Source organism: Chelonia mydas, chromosome 1 (genome assembly GCF_015237465.2).
Source record: "Chelonia mydas isolate rCheMyd1 chromosome 1, rCheMyd1.pri.v2, whole genome shotgun sequence".
Classification (NCBI taxonomy): Eukaryota; Metazoa; Chordata; order Testudines; family Cheloniidae; genus Chelonia; species Chelonia mydas.
Genome location: NC_057849.1, coordinates 40,402,055 through 40,429,368, shown reverse-complemented (window position 1 = coordinate 40,429,368; position 27,314 = coordinate 40,402,055). Strand labels below are relative to the sequence as shown.

Here is a 27,314-nt window from a genome sequence, read left to right as displayed (position 1 = left end):
TAAAAAAACCCAACCCTGCTGTTTCTATCTATAGAATTGAAATAGAGGACTCTGAAGCAATGGGAATCTCCAGTGTTTTCAGCAACCTGATAACTGTGTTTCCTCGCAATGTTTTAACTGCCATTCCAAATGAACTTTTCTCTTCGTTTGTTAACTGCCTCACACACCTCACCTGTTCTTTTGGGAGAAGTGCTGCACTGGAAGAAGTGGTGAGTACTGTTCTTGAGCTGCAATTGATTCTTGAAAGAGTTGAGTTCTTTTTATTGCATTTATGATGAACATCAAATTAACAAGAGACATAAGAATGTAATAGATTTGTAATGACTTAGTAATGTTTGGATGTCTTAGCCCCATTCTGTAATATGTTTTCTGAGATTCATTAGTTTTGTTTGAAAGTTGCTGTTAACTTTTAGTTTATTTTTACGTTACTGAAATCAGATGTAGAAGAGATATGTGTAGACCAATATAATTAATAATGAACAATAGAAATAATTATGCACCTTTAAAAAAGTCTAACAATTTTAAACTTGAATTAAAATTTTGATTAAAATACCCATTAAACTTCCTCATTTTAAATTGACAGCTTCACTAGCAAGTATAGTAGGCATTAAATATTGCTTAAGCGTTCAGGTAGGACTTCTGAGAAGTGCTTATAAATGGTTAACAATTTACAGATTTGAAAGCCTGGAATGGCTATGTGCACATATGGGCAAATTGAAACTTACCTGAAGCTTGAACTTCTGTTTAAGTGAATGCATCTGCTATGATGTTCCCTATTACTGCCCCCATCCTGTGTCATAGTGGCTGTTTTAAGTATCCCTTGACTGTTGACTCAGATGACATTTTTACAAATTTAGGTGGTCAGGTAATTCAGTGTTTTTGTTGTTATATCAAAGCTGTTGGCTGAACATACATGAGCAATTACTATCCCTCTACCTCTCTGCCCAGGAGAGTAATATTAAAAATGAAACAATCCCAAGAGGAGCTATTTGAAGACGAGACATAGTTAGTAAGGCAGATAAACTGTGCATCTCCTGTTTATGATAATGAGAACTAATATCTGGAAATTTGCTACACAGTGATGTAAAAATAGAACTTAAGAATACAAAACTGTCCTTATTTATTAGCAATGTTTAAAAAATTTTTCTCTTAGATTATATGTTTATAAAAAGGTGGTTTTCTCTATATTTGGGCTTTACCAACAAAAAACTCCAGAAAGATCCTATATTGAAAAGCTTTTAAAATGTATTATGTGGAGGTTTTCTCGTTGTCAGAAGGGCCTGAGTTCTCCTACCTTTGCTGTTGACTGACCTTTACAATTAGCGCTTACATTATCAAATACTTTTCCATGTTAGTTATGAAGTAGGCAAATGTCTCTTTCATTTTACAGTTTGGGCAGCTGAGGCTCAGATGTTAACTTGCCCAAGGTCAGAGCGCAACTCAGTACATTAGAACCCTTGTCTTGACTATTGTTAGACAAATGCTTATTCCACTAGACCACAGTGCTCTCGAGGCAAGTCACTTAACCTTTCTGAGGTTCCATTTCCTAATCTGTAAAATGGGGATAACGCTTTGTGAGATTCTTAAATGCTGTATATTTTCAAACTTCATCTATGGTTAAATTGCCCCATTTTACAGATTTGTAACCGACAAAGATGTTAAATGCAGTTATTTCTGGGACTGATGCTCTTTGACTAGTTACATTTATAAGGCTTTCATACAGAGGTTCAGCAGAAGCATGAAGATATTCCATATGATGAATCTTTTGGAGAAAAGATGAAGACCTTGTCTTTACAGCTAAAGGGGGGAAAGCCACCCATTGACCCTCAGCCACTCTCCTGTTCCCAAAGGGCTAAGAAAAAGGAGCGAGCCTACGCATCTTAAATATGGTATCAGAAGTGACTAGTATACTGAGAGTTGGGGCACTCCATCTCTCAGTCAAATCACAAGCAGCAAAAACCTACAGCAAATTGCCAAACTGTAGCAGTATCTGCCTGGGAGGATCTGTCTTTTTGGAGGGCAACTAGTGATTTCTTTTCTCTAATGGCTTGTGGTTACCTAGAGCACATGAATCCTCAGCATTGTCTAATGGGATACAGAATTGCTTTAGAGAAATTATATCAAAGTATTGTTGTTAAATATTCTCAGATTCAACTGCACGAGGAAGAGAGATTGCAAGAAATTAAATTACTCTTAGAATAGTATGCTGCCAGGTGAAAGAACAAAGTGGGTTTATTCCAAGGGTTTGCTGATGTTCATAATAGCCAGGTTCAAACCCTTTCTAGATCTTGGAAACATAGGTGATTTTTTTTATCTGTCAAAAGTAACATTAATAATTGTGTCACTAGGAAAAATTATACCTCTTTTGTATGCCCGGGATTTTACCATGCATGTATGGATACATTTCAACCACCTGGTGTATCTCAGATTTTCAGTAAGGAAACAGCTCTACCAGTTCTGAGTTAATGCCTTTTGGGTTTGTTATGACATTGCATGTTTACAAACATGTAACATTTGTGGCCATGTACCTGACCAGTCCATAGGTATGTGTGTGTTCTACAGAAACAATCTGGAAAAGGCAGGATTGTGATTAGAGAACTCTACAGGTGTGGAAATGGATGGTATCACCCAGGACATTCCTAATGACCAATTAGCTAGCAGGAAAGGAAGAAAAAACTAGTATGGCCAGGCAAAAACCTACTGCCAGTGGGCCCTCACAAAAAACAACCCTATACTCTCACTTTCTTGTCAACTGTCTGAAATGGGCCACTCTCATTACCACTTCAAAAGTTATTTTTACTCCCTTGGTATCCTGCTGTTAAGTGAATTGTCTCATTAGACTGACCTCACACTTGCCAAGGCAACTCCCATCCTTTCATGTATTTATACCTGCTCCTGTATTTTCCACTCCATGTATCTGATGAAGTGGGTTCTAGCCCACAAAAGCTTATGCCCAGATAAATTTGTTAGTCTCTAAGGTGCCACAAGGTCTCCTCATTGTTTTTGCTGATACAGACTAACACGGCTACCACTCTGAAATCTGAACTCTATACCTGTGCGCTTAAGTTTCTTGGAGACCACTTCCCTGTTGGCAGTGACATATTCAGTGTGCTGAAGTGAACTTCAGGTCCTAGTGATCAATACACCTTTATTATAAAGTATTTGAAGACTAGTAAAGTGGCTTTACCAGAACATTGATATAATATTCCAGGAACTTTTCAGAACACCTGAAACAGCTTTTCATTTAATCAGTCAGATGTAATTCAAGACTTATTCCTGTATAGTGTTAAATTTACACTGTGTTCACGACGACGTCCAGCAGAACGAGTGTTCATTGTGATCAGTGTTTGGAGTGAAAATTCAAATTAGCATAGATGCTTTTTTTTGTTCAAAATGAATACTGTATTAATGACACATGTTTGTGTTTTATGACTCATTCAGAACACTAAAAGTTACTGGAAAAAATCCTCCAGTCCAAGAGAGATGCATGTCACTGAATCAGATGTTGGCAGTAGTCACACCAACATATTCAAAAAAGGGTATTTTTTCCTTTTTGTATAGCTATTTTTGGTGACACTAAAAATGTGCACTCCACAAGTGTCCACAGGAGAAGAGCACTAGAGGGAGAGTGGGGAGAGATTGGAAACTTGGAGGAATATCTAACATATTTTGGGGGAAAAAAGATAGAGGGCGAGAGAGAGAACAGTTATTATGCAATGTAGAAAAATGATATTGAATGGAAAATAAAGACTGGGAAAAGATAGTTGTATGTTAGAGGGAAGGAGGAGAAGAGTGAAGAGTAAGGGTATGTCTTCACTAGCAATGCAGCATTTTAACGTAGCTGTATAGCCAGCGCTATAAAAAAAAAAAAAAAAACACCCCCACGAGAGAGTAGCTACCGTTGCTGGTACGCTGTCTACACTGCCACTTTACAGTGCTGAAACTTGCAGCACTCGGGGGTGTGTTTTTTCACACCCCGAGCAAGAAAGTTGCAGCGTTGTAAAGTGGCAGTATAGGCAAGGCCTACGTAAAAAGAACTAATGCAAGGGAAACAGTAAATTTTAACAAATTTTTACATAATAGAAAAGGTAAATGCACAATGATGTAATAAGTAACCACACTTTAAAAATTACTTTAGAAGGAAAGGATAAAATGTGCAATGAGGATAGAAATTTGCCTTGGGCCAGCCCTGGTTCACTATGCTGTCTGTCTCCCAATTTTGTCTTTTTTATGTTGAATAAAATTCTTCTTTCTTCCCTTCTTCCTCCTGACTCTACTTCCCTCCCCCCCCCTCCCCCCTTCTATGATTGCATCTATGAATGTCTTGGTTTTTGATTTCGGAAGTACGATCACCTTGAAGATAGTATGGTGCTGCAAAAGGGCCTTAAAATGTTTCCATCTTGATTGGTCATCCCAACTTTTTTTTTCCTTGCCCCACATGTCCATCACAGTGAGGACTTTCATTACAAGCCTGCTGTTAAAAGTCACTAAGCTTTTATCTGGAGCAGACTTAAGGCCATAGTCACTAACTTTTTATTTTATGAAGACATCAAGTCATTATGTTCTACTATACCAAATTATTATACCATGGTAGGCCTCCTGCTCAAAGGTCATGATAAGGACCATTTATTAAAAGGCTGGTCTTGCAGCAGTACACTTATACTGTTTTTCCAACTGGACTTTAGCAAGGCAGCTATGTGACATTTGGATAAATTTACTAAACATTATTGTTTAAATTCAGCCTCAGGATAATAATGATTTGATCCAATAGTGTTATAGAAACTTTTCGGACAAAGGCTCCTCATCTGTCCTGCAGCATAGTAACTTCATTTTGAGACCCTTTTTTCCCCCTTCCATCTTGTGACATTTTATTCTTTTGTGTGTATAATTGTAAATGGTAACCTCCACTCCAGTATTTTGATGGTTACTCTCAAATGTATGTTCGTATTACCTGCACTTTCAGTTATCTATTGTGTGTGTGGTTTTGTGGAATGATCCCTGCCATTTTTAGTCTCCAAGATTGATGACTTGTTTTGAATTATTATAAAAAAATATCAGAGGGGTAGCTGTGTTAGTCTGGATCTGTAAAAACAGCAAAGAGTCCTGTGGCACCTTATAGACTAACAGACGTATTGGAGCATAAGCTTTCGTGGGTGAATACCCACTTTGTCAGATGCACGAAAGCTTATGCTCCAATATGTCTGTTAGTCTATAAGGTGCCACAGAACTCTTTGCCACTTTTATAAAAAAAAATAGTTTGCCTGTAATTGTGTACTGTGAAGATTCAAATCCTAATAGTGCTTCTCCCCAGAATAGAGGATTCTTTCACCTTCTTGTCTGTCTTTTTTTTTTTTATTTATTTATTTTATTTTTTTTAAGGTGTGATTTTATATATTATATATATGGCTAAGATTTAGTCACGGGTATTTTTAGTAAAAGTCATGACCGGTCACGGGCAATAAACAAAAATTCACAGCCCATGACCTGTCCGTGACTTTTTTACTATAAATATCCATTGTGACTAAATCTCTGTTCATGGGGCGCTGCTGCTCTAGGGGACCCCTGCTCCAGCATTGGGGGCTGACTTCCCCTGGCGGCCCGCTGCTCCAGGGCCCCCGGAAACTACTTCTCTGGCGGCATCCGGGGCCGCCACTCCGGCTGCCACCGCGACAGCTGCTGCTTGGGCGGTCCTCAGGGCCAGTTGCCCAAGGCTGTCCAAGCAGCAGCCAGTGTGGCCAGCCCTGGGGCCGCTCCCGCAGTGGCTGGTGTGGCTGGCCACGGAGTGCTCAAGCAGCTGGCCCGGGGTTAGATGCACCAGACACTGTAGCTGAGGAAGTCATAAAGGTAGCAGGAATCATGGAATCCGCTACCTCTGTGACAGAAACGCAGCCTTAATTATGTGTGTGTGATTATATTATATTTTATATTTTATGTATTATAATATAATATTGGTATCAAGAGGAGCTGTGAGTGCACATCACCTTTGAAAATCAGGTTACTTATTATGGTGGCCTATCTTTAGGTTTTAAAGTTGTAATTTGGGAAGAAGATTTTGATGTTAAACTTTTAGGTGCAGGGAAGGATCTTCCTCACTTTGTTTTTAGATTACCAGTTTTTTAAAAAGTATAACCAGCATGAAAACTTGCTGGCCCTTGTCATGTGATGTGATATGTCAGGGAATCCATTTGAACTCTTGTGTGTATCTTTTATAGCAGTTGTAACTGAATTCAGCTCAAATCTTTATATTAATTGTTTATAAAAATGTGTAGAATATCTGTTAAAGATTTATGATTACTAATGCAATTTTGGTTTGTTTCGCTTTGTTTAGTTTGGTAATAATCTTTTTCTTACAGCTTGACAAAGATGACATGGTATACATGGAGGCATATGATAAATTGCTGGAATCCTGGCTTACCTTGGTACAAGATGACAAACATTTCCACAAAGGCTTCTTTACGCAACATGCTGTTCAGGTTTTTAATTCTTATATTCAGTGCCACCTAGCTGCTCCTGATGGTACAAGGAACTTGGTAAGTTCTTAATCTGCGGTTCTTGGGGTAATAATAAGCACTCTGATAGTGTATACAGTAATTAAACATTTCTTAGATATACACTACTTAAGTAACTTTTTAAAGGAGGTAACAGAAATTTTTTTACATGGTCTGCAGTAGTGATGAAAAAAACATGATTAGCAATTACTCTGTGCTGAGTTTGACACAGGAGAGGGTTCTTTGACAGCCTTTTTCCCTCTCATCTTAAAGAGAAAATAAGGGGAGAGCAGTGTGGAGAATGCTTTTAAAACCTTGGCTTTATTAAATATATAAAATAGCCCTATAATTGAAAAATTTGCTTACCTCTTATTCTTCCATCTTTGGGTCTAGTGACAAAATAAATTACTACCTTTTTTGGGGAATTTTGGTGAAACCAAAAATCCTTCAATGGAATTATAAACCTGATAGTGTGCTTGTTAATTCTCTCTGTAGTTAACCACCAAATTCTTATTTTGTTGTCCCCTTTTAAGTGTATTTTATATGTGTAAACTTATCAGATACACAGTAGGACTGTGGGCTCAGAGTAGGAGAAACTGCTTTAGTAGAGATACTGTCCTTTTAGATAAAATGGTAAACCAGGGTCCATACAGCCTTTCCGTGTTAGCTGTCCAGGAGGAAATTTTAAACATTCCATGGCATTTTCATGGGAAAATCCCAACATTTTATCCTTTCCTTATAAAGTAATTACTTTAGATTCTAAAGTAATCCATCCCAACATTCTGTCCCTTAAAACAGGTTCTGATGTAGACTGTTGAATGTAAATCTTGAGCATATTAATGATTGCCCAGTTTTTATACAGTAATATCGAACTTGATGGTATTTAAAGGACTTTGAGATACCTCACTTCCGAAAAATACCATATAAACCTACTTCGTTTCTCTTGATACCTAACAGATGGTGGTAAGAGTTTCAGTATAGAGAAGAATATTTTACAAGAGACCTTGAATTCATAACAGACAGTCTTGACATAACTTGTATACACAGGTTAATTCATGTCCTTCTGTGAGATAAGTCGTTTATCCCATGAATAACCTTTTAAAAGCCACAGCTGGCATTTCAGAATGCTGCTTGTTCAATATCAAAGCAGTGGCTGGAACTTTCAAATAGGAAAGCACTCTTCAGTGAGCAGCTGCAACTTTGAAGTGGCCAAAAGAGAATTATTTGCCAGTTTAGATAAAGAAAAGAGGCATTTAAAAGCACTTCGGGAGGATTTAAGGTTTGGATTCAGTTTCCCAGCTCCTTTCTAGAATGACAGCAAAAAGATACTTTTCTCTGACACACAATCTTCTCTCTTTCTTATCAACTACTGCAATTTCATACTTAACTTTCCAATTAACACTGAAATCCATTTTCCCATAAATGTAGTATATTTGTTCTTGGAAATAAGTCATGATGTTACTTAAGGGGTCTTTGCAATATTACCAACCTGAGTTTTCCAAAATAGAGATTTACTAAAAATCGTGAGATTTATAAAAAAAAACAAATTTAAGGTGGTTCTTATTTCACTTCTGATTTTTTGATCTTTTAGTATTCAGTTTTTCAGCCTTTACTCTGTAAACAATGAGGGCTGGAAACTTTTCTTTTCCTTAATGAAAGCTCTGATTTTTACGTAATAACAAGACTCCAGGAGCTAGGATTTTAAAACATCAAACATGGTAGGACTCCCAATAAAATCTCTAGAACTGCCAACGTTGTCTTTGTCATGACTTGTGTATGAAGTTGGCAAACAAAATATCCAGCCTCAGTGTTTTCATAGCTTAAAATATTAGTTCCTGGCCTCTTGTGTATGTGACTCAGATAGCAAATGTAGTAATTCAGTCTTGGTTAGTGTCTAAACTAGTGTCTGTTAGCCAGTAGTGATGTGTTTGAATTTTAGAATCTTTTTGCTCAGTTTGTCTATTGCAAATTTTATTGGTATGTTGGTGACGTATTTCAAGCCTAAAGCTAGTCCTTGAGAACAAACTCTATATTTTGCCTCTTCCTTGATTGCTTGAGCCTGTTCTATGTGATCAGTGGGGTCAGCCAAATGCACCTAAAGCCATTTTCACTTGGCCTATCGTAGGTTGCATTTTGTTCGAGCTCCTGATTCAGATAGAAAAGTTTGGGAGATAGGATGAGATTTTTTTCCTCCTGTTTTTTTCTCCTTCTGTTTCTCCTATCATGTTTTGTCTGTCACTGGCATCCAGTGGCCAGTCTGTAATTCCTCCATTTATTAGAAATAGTCTCATTCAATATCTGGACTTACATTATTGCATTCCCGTTTTATAAGAGAATTGAGTTCAGAGTTCAGTGATTGTTTCAGAGGAAAGACCTAGTCATACTCCTGATTCCAGAAAACCATGGGCATTAAGTCACCAACTCCTTTCTTAATTCTTCTACATATATTTTATTAAACTTAAACTTACATTTCTGATTTTCCATCTGGAACACCAAAAAATTGAACAGCATGTAGAAAAGTGATTTTTTTTCTTCTTTACATAGTCTAATATTCTTAACACAGTAGATATCTTGTATAATATACATTGATGACTTTTAACTTATTTAAAATCATATCAGACTGCCAATGGTGTAGCCTCTCGGGAGGAAGAAGAAATAAGCGAACTGCAGGAAGATGATAGAGACCAGTTCTCTGACCAGCTGGCCAGTGTAGGCATGCTAGGAAGAATTGCTGCAGAACACTGTATACCTCTTCTTACAAGGTACAAGAGATAATTATAAAAGTGTACTGTACTTCAGTCAGATGATTTAAACAAAAGAATCTCATGTTAAGCAGAGTTTAATTCTTTAATATAATCTTAATTTACGTAATGACTACATAAAGTTATTTGCTCATTGTTTTTTCTTCAGTTTATTAGAAGACAGAGTGACAAGGCTCCATGGTCAGTTGCAAAGACATCAGCAGCAGTTACTTGCCTCACCAGGATCAGGGTCAATTGACAATAAAGTGCTTGATGATCTGTATGAGGATATTCATTGGCTTATTTTAGTCACAGGTTAGTGGAAGTGTTAAACACACAAAATATTGGTATACTGTATCTGAAACTGGAGCTCCTCAGCCAAAACTGCAGTCAACCCATATGTCTCATCCTTGTAATTGATTTGTATGCGGTCATTATCTTTTGTCTCATATAGATACTTCACAAACTATAGAGGCAAACGTATCATTTGCCCTTCAACAATACTGGGTTACTTTATCATTCTTCTTCTTATTTCCTTATGTTAATTGTGATAGAAATAATTTGTTTCTTATGAAGATGCTTAGAAAAATGTTAATAGAAGACATTTTACTTTCTGTGCTTGTACTGATTTTGTCATTCACTTTTGACCTGTTTGTTATTAAGTATAGTCAGTCGCCATATTCAGGTAGCTTGCTGTCAATGAAAGATCATAAATAGAGAATATCTGAGGTATGTAATGGCATAAAGAACTTACTGGCATGAGTTTCTGATGGCCATGTTACTGAGGAGTGACAAAGACCTGAGTGAGTTATGGAGATCATCCCAAATAGAGTGTCAATAAAACACTGATGCAACCACACAGCACCATACATACTTTGCTACATTTTAGGGCAATTTATTTTTGAAACATTTTTAAGTTTCAAACTTTTTATTGGTACTATCTTTTATATTGATTCATAAAACCAAATTACCTTAGTTACTATGCCCATGCCACAGTGGCAGAAATATTGGAATAAAAATGTACATCTTTTAAGATGTTTAATAAAACAGGATTTTGTGATTTTTGAATGTCTGATGTCTTAGTGATTTTACCAGATCTTGATGTAAATATGGTATACAGTTTACTAGCCATACCATTATCCCTCCTGGGATAAAGTTTTTATTTCTAGTTCTGGTGAGTTATGGTACAACGGACATTACAGTTGTCACTAGACCAGGAATGAATATTGCCTATCCTGGACATCAGACATACTGTATTTTTAAATACCTTCTTCTACCTGAGCTATGCTTACTATGAAAAGAAGGAAACCTTTTTTTGTGGTAAGTTTGTTTGGCATTCTTTTGAAAGCTGCTAAAAGGCTTGGATTGTTAGCAGAGTGCAGATGAGTTGAAACTGTAAAATTAAGACATTTTATCACATGGCTGCAGAAAAAAAAAACTATTAGAAATGTATTGTAAAAAATTATTATTCTACAGAGGCATCAATTCTGGTATCTGCAGGTGAAGCAAACATGTGTTCTGTATTTTGTTTGTTCAGGGATTACTTTTCATCTGTAGCTTCCAGTTATAATTTTAGGATCTCTTCTCTCATCTGTACACGCAGTACTGAAATACATAATTGATTAAGATATATATTTAGCACTGTTAGTCAGGATTGATTCCAATGCCATTTAACATCTGCTGTAAAGCCAATAGACTTAAAAAGCAAAGACCTAAAATGGAAAAACTTAATCTAGGGCAAAAAACTTGTGGTCACTTTCTTTCTTTCTGTCTCTCTCTCTCTACTTTAGGCTACCTCTTAGCTAATGATACTCAGGGAGAGACTCCACTAATACCTCCAGAAGTAATGGAATATTCCATTAAGCATTCAACTGAGGTTGACATCAATACAACACTTCAGATCCTGGGATCTCCAGGAGAAAAGGCCTCTTCCATCCCAGGATACAACAGAACTGATTCTGTAATTAGGTAAGAATACAACACCGTCTCTAGCAGCTTCCATTCAGAATATCTCAAACAAATTTATATAGGTAGATAGGAGATAAAACTTGAATATTGATGGTCTCATGCATCTTGGAAAAAGGGAAACAATGCATGAACGTTGAATATGGGAAAGGAAAAGAGATCTCTCTTTATATCTTTTAAAATTGAAGTAGATGTTCTGTCAGATTAGTTATAGTACAGGGATAATAAGGTAATGCTATAAAGGTAGAAAAGAAAAGGTAGGAAGAATTAAATCAATTGTAGGTTAAAGTAACAGTCTTAAGATGAAATGTTAAGCTAAAGGTGACTCAGTGGCATGGGAAAAGGTAGGATTGGAAAGTATTGAAGATGGGGCAAGACAAATAAAAGAGATTACTCCTCTAATCCAAATTGTGAGAGACTCAGGAGAGTCCCAAGAGTAGAGAGCTAGAGTAAGCGGACAGGTAAGTAGGTAGTCATCAGGGGAAGGTGGAGCAAGTTCCTGGAGAGAAATGCAGAATTCAGTTTGCAGTAGAGATGGAGAAACATCTTTGTAGAAACAAATATCTTTTGCCAGTAAATATCAAGAACCAAAATAAATAGTGTTTCTTTTTTGAACATATGAGACTAAATGTTTGAAATATCATTGAATTAAAATCTCTAGATAAGACTATATAGATTAATTGCATACTGCCTTCTACAGCATGCATAAACAAAATGACCGTTTGCCAAACTTTCCAAAGTATTAAATGGGACTGTCTGCTTCTATCATGAACTGTTGGTCCCTGGGATTGCTCCAGAAGCACTCTGTTGGCCTTCAGTGGGGAAAGAATGCTGTCGCTCAGACACTCAGTTACTGGCCTATTTTAAGGACCAACGTAAGGGGTTCAGAAGGGATTTCCATCCTTTTTGGGAAGAAGAATGATGTGTATGGTGCTCAGTGTTGGGCAGCAAAGAAGAAACATGAGCAAATGATCTGTTGAACAGAAATGCAGATGTTAAGATGGGTGAGTGGAGTCAGAAGAAAGACCGCACGAGGAATGTGTATGTTAAAGACATGCTTAAAGTAAGACCCATAAATCAAAAAAAATGAGGGAGTGCAGGCTCAGATAGTTTGGTCATGTGAAGTACAGTCCTGACAGGTATGAGGATAAGAGAATACCAACAGATCAAGACTGAAGGAAAAAGACAGAGGCCGGCCCAAGAAGTAGTGGTGGAATGTCATAAAGGAAGACATGTTAACGTGTTGTGATAGAGGATATGGCATTGAACAGAGCACTTTGGAGGGAGAGGACTCAGCACTGACCCCGCTTGATGGGATTAATGCAGAAAGAAGGAAGACGAAAGGAAAACAATGGCTCAAAGCAGAGTCTCAGAGTTTGAGGGTTCAAATTAAGGGGATCATGTGGCACACTAATAGATATGGAAATTACTTCACCCAGGGTTAAAATTAGTTTTGTGTGTCTGTCTCATGCCAGCCTTAATCTACTATAAGAGGCTAGAGATGGCTTTTCATTCCCATTCATTTGGTCCCTGGATTGACAGGCCTAGAAGTGATGTGGAAGTGTTATACTTCGTCCTTGAAAGGTAAAGGAGTACCTTTATGTTGCTCCTTGATGATCCCTCCCTCTAGCTGGCAAAAAAAAGAAGCAGCAATACTGTCCAATTGTGTGAGTCCAGTGGAATAGGGAATAAAATCTGTTCTAAAGGAAGAGAGTCGCTAGGGTCTATCAGGGATATGGTTGAGGGGGAGCAAGTATATACACTGTACAGTAACAAAAATAGTCAGATAATTTACTTTCAGTATTTGATTTGATTTAGTTTGCACATGCTCCTGAGACTGTCCAAAGTTTATAGGTAATAATGCGAGGGAGAGGGGAAATACTGATGTCTCAGTAAAAGCTTTTAAAGTCCTTTAGGCAGTGTTCCAATTGTAATGTAATATTTCCCATTTCCCCTGATGTCAGAGTACTGGAGAGAATTCTTCCTGCTGCAGAGATTTCAGAGTCCAATTTCAAATGCATTCTCTTGGACTTGACTAGGATATTCTAGCATCTCTGTCCCATCCCACCATCCATGTATAAAGAGAGAATATCCTGAGGGTGCTTACACTCCATCCATAGAAAGAGGAAATACTTGGTGATGTCTTGCTTCTTCCACCCCATTCCATGAAGAATGGAAATCTTTATTGTGGCCATGCCACCCTGCTTGGGTAATTGACCCTGCTTAAACCCCAAAAGGTAAAAATCCACCAAAACCCAAAGTCAAGTATCTTAATTATACTTCATATCTGCAGGTTATTATCTGCTATTCTAAGAGTTTCAGAAGTAGAATCTCGAGCAATAAGGGCGGATCTAACACACCTTCTGAGTCCACAAATGGGAAAAGATATTGTATGGTTTCTTAAGCGTTGGGCAAAAACCTATCTCCTAGTGGATGAAAAACTGTATGACCAGGTAAGACTTTAACTGCAATTTTGATTGCATTAATGGACTGTAGAGTATATAACACTAACACTACTGTATGAAAGTGGATGTTAGAGTTTGTTTTAAACCTCCAGCTGTGTTTTGTTTTAGAATTTAGTGTATATAGTTATAGCCTGAAAAATTAGTGTTTTCTATTTAATTTTTTTTTCTAAGAGGAAATAGCTACGCTCATAACTTTAAAAATAATTTTGTGATTTTTAAATGCCATTTTGTAGGCTTTGAGATAGCAGGCAGACATCCTCCATGCTGTCACTTGATGGAATATCTTCTCCAAATAAGCTATCTGAGCCACTACTGTCTTCAAATCTCTTGAGATTAATCTCCACTGTAATAGTCACAGTAAATGACCTAATGATAATGGCTAGGCAGGTGGCCTGATAGAGATTCATTAATATTTCTTATTCACTTAGTTGGATTTTTTTTAAAAAAGCAGGGATGGGGAGGGACCCCCAGAACCTAAGAAGAGTCCAAATTTTGTGATCTTACGTTCCTGTTAGTCATTTTTTCGCCCTCCCCACTCCATTATGTTCCATACCCATGTCCACATTGTTACTATTTCAGTATGCAGTGTAATTGTAGCTGTGTTGGTCCCAGGATATTAGAGAGAAGGTGGGTGACGTAATATCTTTTATTGGACCAACTTCTGTTGGTGAGAAAGACAAGCTTTCGAGCCTACACAGAGCTCTTTTTCAGGTCTCTCTCACCAGCAGAAGTTGGTTCAATAAAAGATATTACCTCACCCGTTTTTTCATTGGCAATGCTTGTGGCATGGACAGTCTTATATGTTGTTTGAACAGGACAAACACAATGGAGCTCTGATGCTGATTGGAGCCTGTCGACACAATTGAACTACACATCAATAGTAGAGGACTCGCTGGCCTGCACTGACTAAGGAGGGCAGAGTGACTGCATTTTTATAGCTTCTGTTGCTGAAATAATCAGGGATATTAAAATTCTCAGAGGATCATCCTTAGTGAAATTTGGGATACTGAAGGCTCCTTCTTAGTCTTCAGTAGTTTGTATTTTTAGTTATTTTTGTAAAGAAAGACTGATTCTTCTCTGATTGATGAAGTGCACCCGTGTCAGGACTGGAGCCGGAAGGTTTTTGGAGTGATGTCCATTGACCCGCACGTGCGCAGTGTGCTTCCTCATGCTCCCAGCACAGGTTATGATAGGCCGTGTTGGTCAACATCTCTTCAGTTCCCTCTTACTGCCGCGTAGCTGGAGTCGGAATCCCTGGTCCTCTGCGATCTTCGTCTTTACACTAAGATAGCCTTTACTCTTCCTGTATATAGTACTACTTTGTTGTTTTTGTAGTGTAGATAGTTTTCCATAGTTTTATGTAGTTGTGATAGTTCATTAGTAATAGTTTCCCCAGTTGGGGTCATACAGGGTCCCTCCTGGGGACTGTGCTCCACAATCTGCAGTTTAAGAACTGTGTTTCCTGGCCTCGCTTGTTCTCCGTGAATGATGAGCACCAATGCTGTCTGTACTGCCTCGGGGAAGCCTGTATCGCTGTGCCATCAGTAAGGCTTTTCCGCCATGGACTCGAGAGGCATGACAGCTTTGCCTGAGAAAGCACCTCATGGAGGAGGCCATGAGGCTGCATGCCCACTCGGATCTGGGACCATTGGAACCGGCGGGTTCCATGCCACCACTTCTCTTGCCTTGGACCCGACGGTCCCAGGCATGAGAGTAGGAAGCACTCTCCTAGGCACAGAAGCAAGTCCCTATAGAGGGCTGCTTCTAAGCACAGCCTTTCCGCCCCAAGCTTCTTGGGTGAGAAGTCGCGTGCCGACCCCACTGCACCGGCGCCAAAGCTTCCCTGCCTTGAGGATAAGGCAAAGAAGAAAACTGATCCAGCAGCACCATCAGTGCCCCGCTCTGTGCTGTCTCCTCCATGCTCGCTGCCCATCCCCCCATCGCTTCCATGATCTTTGTGCATGACCTTTGTGCTCCAGCTGTGAAGACTCCACCGCAATCTTCTGCTGCCACCAGGGATACTGCGTGGACCCCTGGCTGTCTGGAGCCCCTTCTCTCCACGGAAGAGCTGGAGCTGCCCGACCCACCTTCATCACTGCTCTCTGACCCATCACTCACCCGTGCGATCCCCACTCTGGTGAATGAGCCAGTCCTGCTCCTGCTGGAGAGGGCCATGCCTGTGCTGCACCGTGATCTGGCCACACCGTCTGCTCCCCCATTTCAAGAGGCATCTTCAGACTCCGAGGGCTTTTCTGAACCGGAGCCAATCTTTTCTCTGATATCTAAGCGTAGGTCTGACTCTCGCTACTGCCTGCCCACCTTAACCTGCTGCTTATGACCTGGCCTTGGTGATGTGGCACCGATACCCCTGAGGCCCGCTGCACACCCAGCTCTCTACTCTTTGGCCCCACTGGCTACTCTTGGACACCTACCACTCTCCGTACCCTCTCTCCCAGGCCTCATACCAATCTGCCCCGGCTCCTTTGACCATCAGGCTCCGAGGTGGAGGTTGAGCCAGTATTGCTGGTCCCTATAGCCTCTTCCTCCTCTCCGGAGGAAGCTGTATGCACCCTACCTGTCATACTACCAGTGGCACCAGGAACCCCCACGCCAGTGCCACCGGTCACTCAACCTCTGTTGCAACCGCTTCCTCAGTTCTCACCAAAAAACAACTCAGGGCATAGTTTTGATGTGTCGGTCAAGAGCTGCAAACTCTCCCCATTGCCACCTGTGGCCCCACACATCATCTTTGGGGGCTGCCTTGCCCTGTTCACCCACAGTTGGGGCAAGATCACCATGGACCATTGGGTACTGGAGATTATCCACCAAGGAAACACCATAGAATTTTTCATTCCCCCTCCAGAGCCCCCCCCACCCAAAAGCCTCCAGGGGACCCCTCCCATCAATACCTTCTACAACAAGAGGTTGATGCACTTCTCCTGAAGGGTGCCATAGAGCCTGTGGCACCTCCCTACTAAGCAGAGGCTTCTACTCCCCATAGATCCTCATTCCCAAAAGGGCGGAGAGCGCCGTCCCATTCTTGACCTTCATCTCCTAAATACCTTTTATCCAAGAATCCAAGTTCCATATGGTGATGCTGGCTTCTATTATCCCCTCTCTTCCCCCCTGAGGCCTGGTTTACAGCCCTTGATATGAATGATGCATACTTCCACATCGACGTCCACCTGGGCCACTGGATATTCCTTTGTTTCTAGATGGGGCAACACCACTATCAATACTGAGTCCTCCCCTTCGGCATTGTGACAGCTCCGTGAGTCTTCACGAAGGTCTTTGTGGTCATGATGGCTCACATGCGCTGCCTTGGCTACTCGGCATGCCCCTGCTTTGATGACTGGCTCCTCATCGTGCTCTCCCGACAGGAGCTTACCTCTGCCATCTCCATTCTTCGCGCTCTCCTGGCCCCTCTAAGTGTCTGCATCAATGAGGAGGAGTCAGCGCTCTTCCCTACTCAGACGATCAACTTTATTGGCACGCAGCTTGACCCAATTGTGGCTCGTGCCTTCCTTCCATCAGACCTCTTCAACGCTGACAGCCCTAGTGACGACGCTCCGCTGTGCCCCTTGCATCATAGTATGCCATTGCCTCTCCATCCTCAGCCATATGGCGGCCTGCACTTTTGTGACGCCACATTCAGATCTACACATGCGTTGCCTACAAATCTTGCTCCTCTCCATGTACAGACCCCAAGGAGATCATGTGACCGCCAGGGTTGTGCTTCTTCGGACAGTTCTGGCCTCCCTCACCTGGTGGACCGACCCTTCCAATGTCATAATCAGTAGCCCTTTCACCACCCCCACCCCACAGGCCACCATCACAACAGATGCTTCCCTTGCGGGCTGGGGGGAGCATCTCCACCAACACACAGCCCAGGGTATTTGGACACTGCAAGAGGCCAGGCTCTACATCAACGTTCAGGAGCTCTCAGCAGCTTGCCTAGCCTGCCAGGCATTTCTTTCTCTGATCCAATCACAGCCTATGCAGCTCCTCTCAGACAATATGGCAGCTTGTCACCTACATCAACAAAGTAGGAGGTGCCTGGTCTCCATCCCTCTGTGCAGAGTCAATACACCTGTGGAACTAGTGTGTCCACCATCATATCATGCTCCAGGCTATGTACTTGCCGAGCATCCAAAATTCCATGGCCAAATGCACTCAGCAGAGCTCTCTACCACAACCATGAGTGGGAGCTGCATGACCCTGCTCTCTGCTACCTATTCTGAATCTGGGGCACCTCTTGCTGGGATTTTTTTCGCCGCTCGCAAGAATTGCAAGTTGCCTGTCTATTTCTTCAGGGGAGACCTGAGCTAGGACTCCCAAAGTGACGCACTTCTCCTGTCCTGGACTGGAGACCTCTGCTGTGCCTTTCCCCCCATTGCCCTCCTACTACAAGTCATCTGCACGATTCAACAAGACCATGCCACTGTCATATTCATAGCCCCATATTGGCCACACCAGTTTTGATTCTCAGACCGCCTCAGATTTTCCACCTGGGCACCTCTGTCTCCGAACTCTCCTAGACCTCTTCAGCCAACATCAGGGGTGAGTCTGGCATCCCAACCCGAACCCGCTTCACCTTATGGCAAGGGTGGGCAAACTACGGCCCAGGGGCCGTATCCAGCCCTTCAGACATTTTAATCAGGTCCTTGAGCTCCCGTTGGTGAGCGAGGTTGTGGACTTGCCCTGCTCCACGTGTGCTGTGGAATATGAAATCAGAGAATTATAGGACTGGAAGGGACCTCAAGAGGTCATATTGTCCAGTCCCCTGCACTCATGGCAGAATTAAGTATTATCTATTCTAGACTATCCCTGACAGGTGTTTGTCTAACCTGCTCTTAAAAATCGACAACCATGGCGATTCCACAACCTCCATGGGCAATTTATTCCAGACTCAGTGCTTAACCACGCTGACAGGAAGTTTTTCCTAATGTCCAACCTAAACTGCCCTTGCTGCAATTTAAGCTCATTGCTTGTCCTATCCTTAGAGGTGAAGGAGAACAATTTTTCTCCTTGTAACAATCTTTTATGTACTTGGTGTGACGGGTTGGATCACAGAAACCCCCTTTGGGACTGCCACCTGATGTGCTGAGACTACCTCTGAGCCTGTTTTCCCTGACAGCTTGGGACTTCAGTGTCCTGCCTGGCTGTGCCAGACACGTTAGCCTGCTACAAACACAGACCCAGGTCTGAACCATGTCCCCCAGAAGCTGCAGGCTTAACTGAGAACAGCTTAAGAAGTGTTCCTGTCACCAGCACTCAGATACCCAGCTGCCAGTCGGGTCCAAACCTCAAATAAATCAGTTTTACCCTGTATAAAGCGTATACAGGGTAAACTCCTAAATTGTTTGCCCTCTATAACACTGATAGAGAGGTACGCACAGCTCTTCCCCATACCCCCCCAGGTATTAATACATACTCTGGGTTAATTAATAAGTAAAAAAGTGATTTTATTAAATTAAAAAAATAGGATTTAAGTGGTTTCAAGTAATAACAGACAGAACAAAGCAAACTACCAAGAAAAATAAAATAAAACAAACAAGTCTAAGCCTAATACAGTAAGAAAGTGATTACAGATGAAATCTCACCGTCAGAGACGTTCCAATAAGCTTCTTTTACAGACTAGCCTCCTTCTAGTCTGGCTCTAGCAATCACTCACACCCATGTAGTTCCTGTCCTTTGGTTCAGTTTCTTTCAGATATCCTTTGGGGGTGGAGAAGCTACCTCTTCAGCCAGCTGAAGACAAAATGAAGGGGTTTCCCCAGGGGCTTAAATAGACTTTCTCTTGTGGGTGGAAATGCCTTCTCCTCTCCTATGCAGAATCCACCTGCAAGATGGAGTTCTGGAGTCACATGGACAAGTCACATGTCCATGCATGACTCAGATTTTTTATAGGCCGACGCCACATTCCCAGGAAAGTTCAGTTGTGGATTGGTGTCTCTTAAACTTCATTGTTAGCTTAAGTGTTTCTTGATTGGGCACTTACTGAAAATAGTCTTTTCTCAAGAAGCTGACCAACTGCTTCCCTGAGCTACTTAAAATCAAACAAGTACATAGCCAATATTCATAACTTTGAATACAAAAATGATACATGCATACAAATAGGATGAATATATCCAGTAGATTATAACCTTTGAGGAGATATGTTACATAGCATATCTAGCATAAAACACATTCCAGTTATGTCATATTTACATTCATAAGCATATTTCTATAAAGCATTATGGGGTACAACGTCACACTTGAATCCTCTTCTCTGCTCTCCTTCCCCCCCTCAATAAAAAGAAGCAAACGGAACAAATTCAAGGAGCAATTGGAGCTGCACTCCTGTAGCATGTCTGGTGAAGATGTGCTATGCTGACAGAAGAGTGCTCTCCCGTCTGTATAATTACTCCACCTCCGCAAGAGAGAGGTAGAAGCTATGTCAGCAGGAGAGCGTCTCCTGCCGACATAGCGCCGATATGGATAGCGCTTGGGTTGACGTAATTTATGTCATACAGGGGTGTGTCTTTTTCACACCCCTGAGCAACATAAGTTACATCAACCTAGGAGGTAGAGTAGGCCAGCCCTCAGTATTAGAGTCTTCAGTTCTGAAGAACTGCAGGAATTCCTTCATGGCCACCTTGAACTGTGCATGGGAAATGTAAAAGACACAAGGTGGGTGAGGTAATATCTTTTATTGGACCAACTTCTATTGGTGAGAGAGACAAGCTTTTGAGCTTACACAGAGCTCTTTTTCAGGTAAGAAGAGTGAGCTCAAAAGCTTGTTTCTCGCCAACAGAAGGTGGTCAGTCCCAACCTTATCTCTAATTCATGGGACCAACACAGCTATAACAACATTGCATACATGGGAAACCTTTCTTTTAAAAGGTGGTGTTGAAGGATAGATGTAAGGATACTTAAAATAGGGTTTTATAACAAAATTGATATTGTTTCCTGTTTTTTGTCAAAGAGTGCGAGGTAAGTTTGGTTTCCTACCTATTTTTTCTGATACTTTTTCCGTTTTGTCAACATAACTTTTGTACGTTAAGTAAGCAAGGACTGTGAAAGTCTGAAAATGAGTTACTATTTTCACTTTTTATAAAATGCACTCAATTAATTGTTTTCTTTTTCTTATAGATAAGTCTACCATTTAATACAGCATTTGGTGCAGACACAGAGGGTTCCCAGTGGATTGTGGGTTACCTCTTAGAAAAAGTAATCAGTAACCTGGCAGTATGGAGTTCTGAGCAGGACCTTGCAAATGACACTGTTCAGTTGCTAGTAACATTAGTGGAAAGGAGAGAGAGGTAAACTGCAGGCATATGCAAGTCAAATTTTTCTTTTGCGTCTTTTATATTGGGCCAAAAATAAAGTGAATACAAAGTATATTACCTGTTAAAGTATTTGTGCTGTTCTAAATGTTTTCCACAGCTAAGAGCACTTAAAGCATTCAAAATTTTTCAAGCCCTAGTATAAAATGCAAGGTATTTTATTAAAAATATGTACATACTTGCACATAAACTATATAATTTGCAGTTTTTCTCCTTTTATGACATAACCACCATGTTCTGGACTACGTAGACTCCAGACCTGATTCTCCACTCTTACACCAGTTTTATGCTTCTGTAACTCCAGTGAAGTGTCACCAAACAAAACTGGTATAATGTAGAGGAGAATCAGCCTGTCGGTGCTTGTCAGCCCAGTTATGTGAGCCCCCCAAGTTTATATTGTACTGAAATGTGCTCTCCTTCCCCGTGCCTCTCAACTACCAGGTGTTTAGGAAGAATTAACTCTGCCTTTCCCCCCACCCTCCCAATCCCATAATGAGGATTTCTACACTGCTGTTTACTTTTGCAGAATTAGCTGTTTAGGGTTGAAAAAATTAAATGCCAGCGTAGTTATGTTATAAAAGAATATTAAAATGGTGTAATTTTAAACATCTAAAAGCATGTAGAATTTGGAGAAAGTGATACATTTCAAAGCCTTGCTTGGAGCTAGAAGCTGTAAAGCAGCAAATTCTTGAAAGTTTTATCCTTTTGTAGACTGACACGAAGTAGTTTTTTGTGTGTAATACATATGTATTGTGTTAAAAGAACATTATTACTGTTGCTAAGTCACGCACACACGTTTTAAAATGCCAGAATTGAAGTTGCACATGCAACCTTAATCCACCCCCTTTGTGCATATGCATTATGTTAATATTGCATTATTTAATTACATGATTTTTTTCACACAGAATCCTTGCCTCATTCAGTGCACAAAATGGACAGTGCTCTCTTAATAAGCAACTATTCAGTATTTTGTTTTCTGCTTGATGTTCGATGTGTGGCCCTATGCCTTATTACTACTGTTCAAACTCTGCTCTGAAGGCAGAATTATTAACTTCCTCACTGGCTTTTCTGTGGTGCTCATCATTATAGTATCTGAAGTGCTTCACAAATATTAGTGAATTTATTTTTACAATACCTCTCTAAAATTAAGGGGTATTATTCCCATTTTATAGATGGGGACCTGAGGCACAGAGAGAGTAAGGTAAAAAGTGTATACTAAATTTGAGGTGCTTAGGCCTTGATTTTTTAGAATACTCAGGATTACATAGCACTTCATAATTACACTGAAAGCAGAGCTCCCCTTGCCTTCAGTTACAGTTGCGAGTGCTCAGCACTTCTGCAAATCAGACACCAGGGTTTCAAAGTCAGGCATGAGGAACACACAATGAGTGAGTGATTGTAAAAGGCTTGGTTGAAGTGACTTGCCCAATATTACATAGGAACTCTGGCAAGGAAGGAGTAGAATCCAGTTCTTCACAGCAGCATTCATCTGCCTTAACCATGAGACCACCCTTTCTCAAAGTAGGAAAAGCATTCAAGTGCCAAAGTCAGTTGTGAACTCCCTAGTGTTAGGTAGCAGCTGACACTGTTTAGTGCTTTCTACAGGGTTCCCATAACCTTGCCTCTCTCATTTCTGCTCCCAGCCCTCAGTGGCACTCCCTCAGAGGAAGCTTGATAATGGTGTGAGCTTTTTAGTTAAGGCTGGCAGGGGACTGAGTCCTGTCTGGGAGTCAGGTCTGGAATCCAGGATTAAAGCATGTGTTCTCAGCCTAGAGGAGAATTTTAAGGGGATCACAACCACCCACCATTTCTTTGACTACATGGGGCGGTGTTCCTGGGTTCCAGAATTTGTTTTCTTCTGTGTAAAATGGGATCACGGTATTGAAAGTTGAGAACCGTTGGATTAAGGCATAGGTACTACAGAGCCATGTTGGGGTCCTAGCTCCTGGAATCACATGATGAGGTCAGAATCTCCACATTGATTTACCCTTCCTCCCCCTCCCCCTCCCCCTCCCCCCCCCCAAAAAAAAAGTTGGGGAGGACCAGCCACTGGGTTTGGTGCACTCTGGGTGGACTGGGAAGGAAGAGAGCCCATGTTTTGATGCTTATAGCCTGTTGGGGGTTTGGGAGCTCCTACAGCTCCCCCCTTCCTTCTCACTCCTCCTTCTCCCTCACTTTTTTGTGTGTTGAACAAAGACCATGAGAGCTCAAGTTTAACAGATGTGTGAGGTGAGAGAGAAGATAAAAGCAAAGGGAGGATGAATGATGGAGTGGAAAGGAGAATATAGTGAATATGGGATCTGTAATGCATCAAGGGGGAAGGGAATGAATAAATGAAGGGATAGATGAAATGACAGAGGCAAAGGAATGGGAGTGGGAGAAGCTGCACTGATAGGTTTGAAACTTGAGCTTAGGCAGGCATTTGTTCCCTACACAGGGGGCAAAAATAGATGGAACATAGTTACCTATACAGAGGGGTCTCTCTGCTTCTACCCCATCATAAGTTGGCTGAGGTGGTAACAGTGAGTCCTGTTCTGAGGTGGATGCAGACAGAGCCCTCCCTTGCTCTGGAGAAGGCCCAGTTCACATGAAGGCAGGGACGGGTGACCCAGAAATGAGGAAGGCCCCAGTTTATACAAAGAGGAGCAGGGCAACCAGCCTAGCAAAATTTATTCTTTGCTTTTATGTTGGTGGCCCCTGCCACTGCTGGCCAAATCAGAGAGCGCGCCACAGTACAGGAGGGGCCCCGTGTGAGGGAGTGGCAAGGGCCCTGGTTTGTCTTAATCTGGTCCTGCTAGAAATGACTCCTTGAGCAAGGGCAATCTCTGTGTGGTGGAGTATAGTTGGGTTTAGACTCTTAAAGGGACTGGACTACTCTTGTGACCAGAAGAGACAGAAATTTGTTTCCCAGACACCAGCTGAGGAGCTCTGGAGATACACAAGAGATGCCCTGTTTGTTATTGTTTTGATCTGTACAGATTTCCAAACTGCAAGAAGGTACAGTGGCTAAAGACGATGCTGGTTTGTGTTCTTCTGGTTAAACAGAACTCTGTGATATAACAGATTTTCTTTTGCTTAATCTGAATCTCCTGTAAATTCTCTAAAACTTCAGAGTCTCTAGGCTCAGAGTTATAACAACAAAACTCAAAATAAACTGCTTGAGCTCAATACATGCAAGGTGTCAAATAAAGGGTAGTATGGGACTTTACAAAGTACTTTCCCATTTTTTTCTCTCATAAATTAAATGATATATAAATTAAATGTTACAGACATCTAGAAATGAGGCATAAATAAGATGAATGTCAAAAGGAATAGAGACTAGGTATAAATCCTAAGTTAAATGAATACAAAAATGTTAACAAAATTTCTAGTAAGAGTACTTGGTAGAAGCAGTCAGATTGTATGTGTTTCTACAGGATTTTCTATGAGTAAGCAATTTTTTTACTTTTATTTTTATTTTATTTTTTTAGGGCAAATTTAGTAATTCAGTGTGAGAATTGGTGGAATTTAGCTAAGCAGTTTGCAAGGCGAAGCCCACCTCTTCACTTTTTGTCCAGTTCTGTGCAGAGAACACTAATGAAAGCTCTAGTTTTAGGAGGTTTTGCTCATATGGACACAGATACAAAACAGCAATACTGGACAGAGGTAAGACATTTTAAATTTCCGTCACCTTCATTTCAGCAAGCAATGAAACTGAATTCAAAGTTAGCTTTTGAATTCAACATTACTGTTGCACACTCAACATCTTTAGAGACTTTTTTAATATTAGAGTTTCATTGTGATTCTATGACTGTCTTGAAAAACTAAACTCTCAAAAATTAGATCAGCTTAGCTATCAACAGTATCATGCAGATCGAACATAGGTTGGAAGACTAAACAATGTTTCTCTCAACAGAAGGTCACTGTTGTAAATACCAGAACCAATAGAATAATAATTACATGGCAAGGATTTGTAAACTTGTTAATGTCCTAAATAAATAGTTTAAAAAAAAATTAATGATAGATAGCAGTATGTTGTGTGGTACCACAAAGATAATTATTAAGACTGATCTTATTTAACAGCTTTATTAATTACCTAGAGTAGAAAAGAAGCGTTCAGATGATACAAAATTTGGAGGAGATTCAAATACCAGAGAGGACAGAAAAAGGCACAGTAGAGAGGAATTTAAACAGCATAAGTGGGCAGAAAAGTTGGCAAGAGATAATGCTAAAACAGACCCCTAATGGAGATAGTACGTGGCAAGATTAAGTTAAAATTCACTTAATGGGTCTGATTAATCACTGTGTTACCCCAGTTTTTTGCCAGTTTTAATTCCATTGAAATCAATGGAATTGCACCAGTGTAAAACTAGAGTAACAGTGGTGAATTATCCCAGTGCTCTGGAGGTGGGGAGAGAGGGAAGACTTGTGTGCCATAAAGACTTGAATTTTTAATGAATTGATAGAAAACTGTAAGTACTGCATGTATTAAACTGGAAGAATACATTTATCAGAAATGGCTGTTTAATTTTTGATTCTGTAGGTTCTTCAGCCACTTCAACAGCGATTTTTGAATGTGATAAACCAAGAAAACTTTCAGCAGATCTGTCAAGAGGAGGAGGTGAAACAAGAAATCACTGCCACACTAGAAGCACTTTGTGGCATTGCTGAGGCTACCCAAATAGATAATGTAGCAATCCTCTTTAACTTTCTGATGGACTTCCTTACCAATTGCATTGGATTAATGGAGGTGTACAAAAACACACCAGAGACTGTTAACCTCATAATAGAAGTTTTTGTTGAAGTTGCACATAAACAAATATGCTATCTCGGAGAGGTAAACGCAACCAAAAAGAGTGTGAGTGTGTGTGTGTGTGTGTGTGTGTGTGTGTCCGCATGCATGCACATGCAAAATAAGATCTTATTCTCTAAATCAAGTAAACCACAATGATTTTAGATGCTGAATAGGAAGAAACATTGTAGAGCTGAGCCCTCTTAAATGAAAGCCTGTTAAAGGAGTGAACGTATTTAAAACGTAGACATCAAAAAGTTAATTGATCTTTTAAAATAATACATCTGCTAACTTATTTTGTATATAATCCATTAAAGAGCATAATTCACTGAAACTGATATGTTGTTAAAAGGAAATAGACCTCTTTAAAGGAAAACAGATTTGATAAAACAAGCAAATCCATTTACAGGTTTCTGCTATAGTAAAACCCAAGCATACTGACTGGAGACTGGAAAAAGTGAGCGCTTCCAACAGTTCTGCCTCTTATATCATTCAGAAAAATTTTGGATGTACTAAATAATCTTTCCTTGTCTATAAGAGAGAGTTCATATATTGTCTCTGAAAAGGTAACCCAAAAGTACAGCTAGACTATGCATACACTAACAAATATACCTATCATTCATCATTAGTCCAGCTCTACCAGCTCAGGGTGTTTTTACCATGTTTAACTTTCTGTGAAGGTTTGTCTAGGGAAACTTGTTACTGATTTAACTTCTGGTGCAAACTCGTAATGTAGAGACACTGCATTGGTGCTAAACAGGGCTTCCACTGGTGTGATTTACCCCAGTAAGTTACCAGGTAAGTTGCATCAGTGCAGTGTACCCACGTTAGGACTTTGCACTGGTATAGTTCTACCTATGCAAATTTCCCTAATCCAGACAAAATCCTAGCTACCACCTTTGGATTTTCCATAATGGTGGATTAAAGCTACAAAATGTGCTAGTGTGAACAAGACCCTAGAGATTCTGAATCTGCAATTCTGTACTCTTTCGTGAGTTTGGCAAGAAATGTCAACCTGTCCAAAATCATTTTATATATAGACTCCTGATTTACAATTTTCTTTTTAAGTCTGGAGGAACCTGCCAAAAGTATGGTTGTATTACTAAAGTATTGTAGTAACTGGTGCATGAGTAAATGGGCAAGATAGTTACGTTATCTAAGGACTATCTATTTCCTTAACACTTTTATGTGTAGCTATTACACTAAATAGTAACATAATAAAAATGAAATTAAAATCACTGGTGTATTGTCAGCCAAGCAGCACCGAAAGCAGCTCTAAAAAGTCAATATTAAATATGCTAGTATATATAGTATATAACACATTTAACTTCCTCTTTTGTTTCTTTGTTGCAGTCCAAAGCCATGAATTTGTATGAAGCCTGCCTGACTCTACTTCAAGTATATTCCAAGAATAATTTAGGTCGGCAGCGAATAGATGTTACAAGCAGAAGAGACCAATACCAGGATCTTCTTCTTATTATGGAGCTTCTTACTAACCTTCTGTCAAAAAGAATTTATAGATTTCAGTGATACAGGTATGAAGGAATTGGAGATGA

General features: G+C 40.3%; 1 protein-coding gene across 1 annotated transcript in view; it reads left to right on the top strand.

Annotated features, from left to right (window-relative positions):
* Positions 1-27,314, top strand: part of XPO4 (exportin 4) — a 129,998-nt gene that overhangs the window by 79,845 nt on the left and 22,839 nt on the right. Inside the window, 11 exon segments of the mRNA XM_007059121.4 lie at positions 35-209; positions 6,354-6,530; positions 9,108-9,250; positions 9,399-9,544; positions 11,020-11,197; positions 13,488-13,647; positions 20,794-20,963; positions 24,458-24,632; positions 25,510-25,803; positions 27,112-27,264; positions 27,266-27,293. Coding sequence (XP_007059183.2) covers positions 35-209; positions 6,354-6,530; positions 9,108-9,250; positions 9,399-9,544; positions 11,020-11,197; positions 13,488-13,647; positions 20,794-20,963; positions 24,458-24,632; positions 25,510-25,803; positions 27,112-27,264; positions 27,266-27,293 — 1,799 coding nt within the window.